Source organism: Mytilus edulis, chromosome 6 (genome assembly GCF_963676685.1).
Source record: "Mytilus edulis chromosome 6, xbMytEdul2.2, whole genome shotgun sequence".
Lineage (NCBI taxonomy): Eukaryota > Metazoa > Mollusca > Bivalvia > Mytilida > Mytilidae > Mytilus > Mytilus edulis.
In genome coordinates, this window is record NC_092349.1 from 57690391 (window position 1) to 57699658 (window position 9268).

At 30.0% G+C, this 9268-nt stretch overlaps 1 protein-coding gene across 1 annotated transcript; it reads left to right on the forward strand.

The window, feature by feature from the left end:
* Positions 1 to 3000: 3000 nt before the first annotated feature.
* LOC139527962 (low-density lipoprotein receptor-like) lies at positions 3001 to 8776 on the forward strand. The gene is made up of 7 exons (XM_071323703.1): positions 3001 to 3097; positions 3399 to 3483; positions 4615 to 4752; positions 5049 to 5174; positions 6804 to 6932; positions 7928 to 8047; positions 8479 to 8776. The coding sequence occupies exons 2-7, from the start codon at positions 3414 to 3416 to the stop codon at positions 8610 to 8612; spliced, it is 717 nt and encodes a 238-aa protein (XP_071179804.1). The 5' UTR covers positions 3001 to 3097; positions 3399 to 3413; the 3' UTR covers positions 8613 to 8776.
* Positions 8777 to 9268: the final 492 nt, after the last annotated feature.

Consider the following 9268-nt stretch of genomic DNA (forward strand, 5'->3'; position numbering starts at 1 on the left):
TCGTTTAACGGGTCTGCTGGTTGTGTATTACCTTTAACATATTTGGCACAACTTTTTGGAATTTTGGATCCTCAATGCTCTTCAACTTTGTACTTGTTTGGCTTTATAAATATTTCGATTTGAGCGTCACTGATGAGTCTTATGTAGACGAAACGAGCGTCAGGCGTACTAAATTATAATCCTGGTACTTTTGATAACTGATTAACACCTTGATCATCATATTGATTGATGAAGCCTTGGTCAGTAGAATTAGTAATGAAGTTTTCAACTTGACCAACACGTATTGAAAGTGTTTGAACTAAGTTCACCAAGTCATTTAAACGTGACGATTCCTTAGCTATGTTTAAATCAATATCATCTTTTAATATTCGAATTGTTTCGTCAATTGAAGATATAGCATAATTTCTTAGCTTGTCAATTTCCGATTCAAACATCTTTTTCATACTGTCTTGACCATCTTTAATTTCTAAAACACTTTCTACAATTGATTTAATAAAGGATCAAGATCGTCTGCATTTGCCATTTTATTTTGTTTACTTTCGGGACGAGGGGTTTCACCTTCTGATGAGCAGGTTCTTTTATTCTTGTATTTTGGTGTATTTTGCATCACATTTGCAACTAAAGTTCACTCTTTTGCATAGCATTGATATATCCAATAAATAAATGAAACTAATATTCAAATCCATAAGCTATCAGAATATAACGGAGACATTGTTTCTACGTCTGTTTACACCTGTGACAATCTATGTCTTTTTTTTAACAGTCAGCACAAGAAAAAACTATTAAAAGCTATTGAGAAAGGCTTCACTCATCAGGAATATACAAATATATTTAAACATAACAATAAAAAAAGCATCCTCACAACAACAACCATTTTCCACAGACTTGAGAGTACTCGCAGTTACTGAAAATAAATGTAAGTTTGATTTTGTGTACTGCTATTTGTCTGTTACATTAGTATATAGGAGATAAGGGAAATTTTTAATTGATGTGATTTTGAATATTTGTTCATTTCATATGCAAGCAAACAAAGTTAGATCATAAACGTAAATAAAGTTGAACATATAAATGGGTATATTCTAAAGATACAACAACCTGGAAAAAGCAAAAAACAGCCGAAGGCCATGAATGGGAATTTAATTGAAGAACTAATATTAAAAGACTAAAAAAAATCAAAACCCTGAAGAGCAGTATATACGAATGTCATAAACTGATATGCTATGGAAAACTTGAAATTTTATGTTCGGGTAATTTTCAAAGCTCTTATATGAATATAATTAGGAGTAAATACTTTGTATTTGTCATTTGAAAGACAGGAGCCCATTGTGTTAGAATGTCAATTTATGCTACGATAATTCACCTGAGCCTTCTTGAAACACACATTCACAACTACTAAAAGCTTTAAAAACTCTCAGTTTTTTAATTTAACTTATTTCATTTGCCTTAGAGATTTTTGGGAAAAGGGAATTAATCACCATGTGCGTAAATGTTATCATATCTTTTTTCTTAATTATAGAATACGACATTTTGTCTACTCATTCATCAACAGTATCCATTTATGTGCCATTAATGATATCCCGTTGCGAGTTCTAAGAGCTAACACAATACTTTTATCGTGAGCAAAAAAAGTACCCTATTGACGCAACTGCAACACATGTGATAGCATCATTCTATCATTAGAAAACAACAACTTCTCGAAATGATATGGCTACTGGGCATTCAAATTTTATATTCACCTAAATAGATGTAAAGCAAAATATATACAAACGGTGTTAAACGATTCCGAATAAAATCGAGGTCGTTGCACTCAAATTTCGGTACTAAGCCGTCCCACTATCTAGTTCGAACATAATTTGCATGGATAGTCTGTTTGTCTTGTCATATTTTTGTCTTTGGATTATTAATCAATTCAGCTACAATAAATATAAAAAAAATATGGTTAGAGTTATAGTATCTTCATTAATGAACAATTTGTGTATTGATAGTTTTTAATTTAACTTAAAACACAACTTTGCAACTATTTGGAAAAAAACGTTATTGTGTTTATTGTTTGGTGTACTAATAGGTATTTGATATACATGAAAAGCGTGGGACATACAAAAAGTATGCTTGAATAAAACATAAATACAAACTAGTTCCTATCAAAACATATAAATTATGTTGTACGCCATTTATTCAGATGGGGCTCACAAGCTGTATTGTTATGGTAAGGTTATGTCTAACTAACGTAGTGAGAATATAATACGACAAGTAAACTTTTGATAACAACAACAAATCTGAACATAATTTTGAACTCTATATCTGGACAAAGTAAAACAACTTTTTTTATTAGTCAATAAAGAGTTGATCTAATCCTATTGACAGAAGTAATCATGACATTTTAAACGTTCAAACCTCTTTAGTGTCAAAGTGAATATTTTAATTCAATTATTATATTTAACATTACTTATCATTATAGCGATTCTGTTTTATTTGGCATTTCAATTTTAGAACCGAGAAATAATTTTACACATGTATATTTAACAATGATTGAAAACAAGATACAAATTAAGATAGGAAGAGCAAATATGCAAATTTTCAAATAAACATCAAGATACAGGCTACTGATGAATTCTACATCGGTATTATAAAACGAAAACAGTTGCAGATTTATATTGTACGATATTTGGTCTCAGGAAGAGAGTTGTATTATTGGCAATCATACTACTTTATTATAAGAAGGCATCATTTATAATTGTTGCCGATTCTACCACCCAACACTGAATATTAAGATTATTACTTGTCACGTGTACACGTAGGAGAACAATAATGAATATTTACATCATTAAAATACATGTATACAATCAGATAGTCTACATTAAACTGAGAAAGTTGACAATTTAAACTGAGAATAATTTACAATTTGAATTTATCACTGCTTGACATTTGAAACGCATGGTTTGATTTTTTGTGAAGACTGAATTATTATAATTGAATTTGTAATTATCTATTTGACTGTATAACCACCGATGTTTGATATTTAATTTTGAAGTTACATGTATATCTTATTGAACAGACGTAGAATCTTATCAGACAGGTTGCTTGCTTTCAAATTGAGGTAAGTGTTTAATATTAGGTCAATGTTCGTATATAACCTTTTGGGTATTTTTTATTGTCTTTTCTTTTTTTCTTAATTTGATTTCTTAAACAGACATATCTATATAAAATATAATTGGTTGATACTTTATGAACACCAAGAAGGAAAATAACTCACGTTTTTGTTCTAGGTAATCAACATATTTACCCAAAATAATATGTAAATAGTCATGAGAAGCTATTTTAGTTTATTTGTATATATACATACAAGGCTTTCGTGTACTTATTCGTTATACACATAACATTCATCTTTCTTTGTAAAGCTTACAACTTGCAACATGGAGAAGATGATCATAATCAAAGCGGCTATTATTTTGTTTCTATTTGAAACAGTAGAATCCCAGATAGGTTAGTGATTATATTGGTAGTACGTACTGTTGTAATTTATACTTAGTTTAACGTGTACGGTTGTTTCTGTTTTCTTTCGTTAATACTACTTATTATTGTGTCAAATGATAACGGACTTAAGAAAAATGTAAAAGAACAATAATATCGAGCTCCATGGGAACTTCATACTGGAATGCCCTATATAGCATGGTAGAAAATTTTTCAAATAAGGCCTTTGAAAATTGTCGAATTAATTTCTTTTGATGTTTCGATTATGTGTTGGAAGTATTTGGTAATTTTGAATCTGTTCAAAGTTTTTCTACCGTATGTCACACTTTTCCTCATAATCTCAATAGGAAAAACAGTTCTTACATCTAATAAAATGGACATTTAAAAATCTGAATGCGAATAGATATATCTAAAATATTTTATGTCATTTTTTAGATGCAACAAAGGTTAAAAAAATAACTATAACAGTGCGATCTGCTTTGATACGATACATCTTCTTTAATTTTTACAACACATCAGTTTTGATAATAAAAAAAAGAAGAAGAAAAAAAAGAAGGAAAGAAGATACAAAAGATGATTCTTATTTTCTATTATTTATCATCAATTCTTGAATGGTGACGTTTCCTTGTCACCATTTTATAGTCCTATTATATATCCAGACTCTTTCGAATTGCTCGTGTATGTAGCAACGTATACAAGTATAACAAGAAAAATCAGCCTATAACTGACAATTACACCAGACTTTTCGATATTACAAACAAGTCAAAACATTTATTAAATTTTATTTACAAAGACATAATTCGAAAACATATTTCAACATGGAGACATTTTATACGTTCAAATATTTCACATCTTATCTTTATGGTAATATTTTATGCAGAGCACACAGATATCGGCATTTATCTCAAAAGATAATTATAAAACAAAATCTTAAACTAGATTTGTTGAAAAGAAATATAATTACGATACTGTTGCCATGCCATTAAAGGGGACGTGTGTTGATATTTATATTGGTATGAATTTTGATTCATCCATATGGTTTTTGCATCGGTTGTTGTCTCTTTGACACTTTTCCAATTTTAATTCTCAATTCATCATTTATTTTTATCCACATGAAAACACACATATTTTATCTGTTTTCAGGTACCTCATGTGGAATACTTTATACGAATAAACAAGTGCATTGTGAGGACAATAGTCAATGCGTATATGAGTATCAGCTGTGCGATGGGTCAAATCAGTGCCGAGACGGATCAGATGAACGAGAAGATTTCTGCACAGGTGCGGCAAAACATAATACTTGTGCATAGAAAACTTGCGTTTTTAATAAGGGGATTTGACTTTTGTTTTGAGCAAACATATCCTTAAATGATCGTCATGCATGCTTGTCTTTCGTTTAACAAATGTCATAAAAATATGTCGTTTTGCAACTATGAATACATGGTTGATACAATCTTGCAAAAAATGTCTATTTTTAGAATGGTATGATAGAACACAACAAAAAATAAAAAAAAAATACATGTTATAATGTTCATATTTCTTATGCATGTTTTGTAATAAAATGCTTCCTTTATCAGATTATCAGTGTCGTGAAGGAGATGTTAAATGTGCTGATGGTCGCCAATGCATATGGAAGCCTGCATTATGTAATAACCACATTGCATGTAACGATGGGTCAGATGAAAGCGAGGCTACCTGTAAAGGTAAAAATAAAACAACTGACACGAGTTCAGCATTAAAAGATCATTAGCTTCGAGATATAAATACAAAATCAAAATTTATATTTTTTTTGTTCAATCAAAAATGAAAGTGAAAAAGTAAAAAAAAAAAAATCGTTCATAGCCGCCTCATTGGTTAAATTTGGTTAAAAAAAAAGAAGAAACGTCGATGATGAATTATTCATTTGTGTGTGAATAATTCGACCTCATCTAATCCATATTCATGTGACCTTCATTCTAACTTAGCTAGAAATAGGTTATGCATGTATTCTGCTCTTAAATGAAAAGAAAAAGAATGTCAACTTTGAAGGTGACATGTATGGATTAACCATTTAATTGACTGATTCATCTACAAAAATTCAATCTCATCGAGGTAAAAACAATGAAAAATACACTTTTTATCTGCAATATGAAATTTAACGATGGTAGAAAAATACAATTGCACGTTGTCGGGATCTATTTTTTTTTTATATTTATGTCTATTTTCGGTTATATGACCGTGGTTTGTCTTAAGAGTTCATCTCGATGATTACTTAGATGACGTCTAGACAATAGTACACACAAAATGTTGATATTTATTATTCATACGTTGTGAATTGTTTGTTTTCTGGTAATTGGAATATACGTTTTAGTATGATATCAATCGGTTAACACTCTATGGTCGGGTTGTTGTCGCTTTGACACATTCCCCATTTCCTTTCTCAATTTTATTAACACAAAATGTGACAGACATATTCTATCATTAATCATTTGCAGTTTGATTCTCCTCTTGAGATACATAAATATGTCACAAAAATGTCTTTCAATTACGAATGAAACTTATTAAACTGTTATAAACAAAATGTTCGTTTTCCAATATTTAGTATTACTTCCTAATATTTGATTGACACTTTGATGAATAGATGAACTGTTACAGTGACTCTTTTAAAAACCGATCGGGATTTAAATCGACAAATATATAGCATGACACACACTGAAAATCATCAAATAACTCACAAAGTATAAGATTTTAGCTCTCATAAATAAAATAACATTCATGTAAAATATTTTCAATTAAAGTATACATTATTATTAAGGGGCCAGCTGACGTCAACTTTCGGGTGCGTAATTTTTTCTCTGATTTGGAGACTCGTTGGTGGCTTTGGACTGTTTCTTTTCTGTTGTCGGGTTGTTGTCTCTTTGACACATTCCCCGTTTCTATTGTCAATTTTATTATCTATCCAGAAAAAATACACATAAAAAGGAATTGATCTTGGTTATTTTATAAACTAGTAAAGATGCATATGCTGATTTATTTGTACATATTAAGATACATTCAATTAAACTTTATCTGAATGTAGCTATTTTGATTGTTTCTATGGGAATTTTTGACTTACACTAAATGTGTACCTTAGTGTGTATGTATTAAGAAAACAACAATTGAGTTTCCTAAATTTCGATTAAAGTTTGTATTTACGAAGCTTAATGTTTCAAAAATTTAAATGAAACACTCTTATTGTATGATTCTCAGCTATAATTCTATGTATTTTTAAACCTTATTTGCTTTTCTTTTTTTTATATTTCATTGATCACACAACATTCGCAAGAAACTATTACAATTTATTCATTTAACAGGGCGCCCTTGTCGAAACATGAAGGTGCATTGTGCAGATGACACTCAATGTATATTCTTTTGGGAACAATGTGATGGAATTACAGTTCATTGTCGTGATGGGTCTGATGACCAAGAGAATCTGTGTAGAAGTAAGAGACTGAACACATGTTGATGATATTATTGTGTAGCTTATTCAACGACAGCATCAAATATCACAAGTTTTAAATTTCAAACCCCACGTTTTAACCAAAAATCAACCATTATCATCTCAAGTAAAACTGTATAAAACAAAATACATAAATTAAATAAACTGTTAATATTTAACGACGTTTATCTATAATGTTATTGACTTCATAATCAACATTTTACGAAGGCTTACCTGATGCTTTTAAAAGTGAGGAAAAAATTACCAGAGGGACTTTCAAACTCGTAAGTCGAAGACAATTTGACAACGCCATTGCTAAAAAGGTAAAAGAGCAACAGACAAATAGACAAATAAAAGTACACAAAACATAACATAGAAAACTAAAGACTAAGCAACACCAACCTCATCAAAACTGGTGGTGATATCAGGTGCTTCGAAAAGGTAAGAAGATCCTACTCCAATTTAATCGTTATACATTATGGTGTTATTTCTTAAACTCAAAACAATTACAACATGTACAATGATACAAAAACATCGATCAAAGGAATAGCCGAATAGAAAAGCATTTGAAAAAAGGGATTTCGATAAGTGAATGCGAAACAGTTATAGTGGCACACTTGTAAGTGGTTGCGGTTCTGTTAATCCTCAGTGTAATATTTTTGTGGTACATGTATAAGTTTTATCATTATTGTAATACTAAATATGTTTCGGATGTTAAAATACTAAAGCAGCATGAAATTGCGGCAAACGTTAGAAAATAATTATGATCTTATTTTTATTTCCTAGTTTTAAATAATCCTAATAACGAGGGAATATGAGACCAATTGTTAGCTCCCTACAAATGAAATATCACTACCGGTTTACAGTAGAATTTTACATAGTTCCTGTAACCACAAATTTTTACTAGATCATTTTCTATCCTTTTAACATTATTAACTACAGATATATAGTAACTTTAAAAATGAGGATTTACAATAGTTTTTTTCTTTTAATTTTTAGATTACACATGTGATGACTTAAAATGTGCTGATGATTTACAATGTTTTACATATATTCATCTTTGTGATGGAAAACGAGATTGTAACGACGGATCAGATGAGACATTTAATGTCTGTAAAAGTTGGTATATCCTAACTTTTCAAGACCTGGATTCGCACATGCGTATTTACAAAATTAAAAACCAGAATTTCACTGGAAGTGATACACGAATAATTCGTGTCATTTTCCTATTCAGACTCATGATATTACGTGTCAATTTACTAGCAAAAATTTTCATGAAAATTCACGTCAATAATTGAATTAATGATTTTATACTGCACTTTCCCAAAAGTTGATCATAGTACCACAAGGAAATGTATTTAACGAAAGCTTATCTAATGAAATATGATTCGGGATTTGGAAATTTTATCATGACATTTTTTGTAATAAAATGGCAAAGTTGTGAATATAGGCACTCATTTGTAATTCAATTTGATCTTTAAATCTTTGTCACAGGTTTAACAACCACACTATTGTTCTGTTGCAATTGATGTTTTTTCTCTGTATTACAGCCAAATATTGTGGATGGAGACAACGGTCCTGTGATAATGGGAACTGTGTTTACATCCATCAGTTCTGTGACGGAAAGGATGATTGCGGAGATTATTCGGATGAAAAAGAACCTTGCTTTCGTAACAATTACTAAGCTCATGTGCTTAAGCCATCTTTTTTTGGAACTATTATGATACGTTAATTTACAAAACATTGTAATATCTCTAAGTTATTTTACTAAATTTGGAATTTTAAGAATGATTATATGTTAACAGTAACTTGTATCACGTTTCACCACAACACGATAGATAGAACATATAATAAAACATGTTTTACACATTTTATAATATTCATACAGTTGTTTATTGTGTGTTTTAATACGTATGTCCCGTTGTATGTTTCATCTGCTTAGCTTGTGTACAAAAATGTTGGTAGAAAGTACACATACTATCACAAAAACATACTATATGTCAGACATATGGTTAGAGTCATCAATATAGATTTGATGATCGCAATTACGAGTTGGTTGACAATTAATGAACCATATCGTATTACATATGATTTTAAAACCATTTCATGTTCACCTCGTAAAAGAATTTTTGCATTGTTGTAATCGTTTACGAAAGGGTAAAATAATAGATGTCTATGACGAAGCATGCCACAAGTAATCTTTCAGAGCACCTGCTGTTACTACGGTTTATATTTGATTGTATTCTATCTGAGGTTTAGTTTTTTTCTGTGTTGTGTTGTGTTTTGTTATTTGATATTGGTTTTGTTTGCTGTTTCCTGCCTTTCTTGTTCTTTATAAAA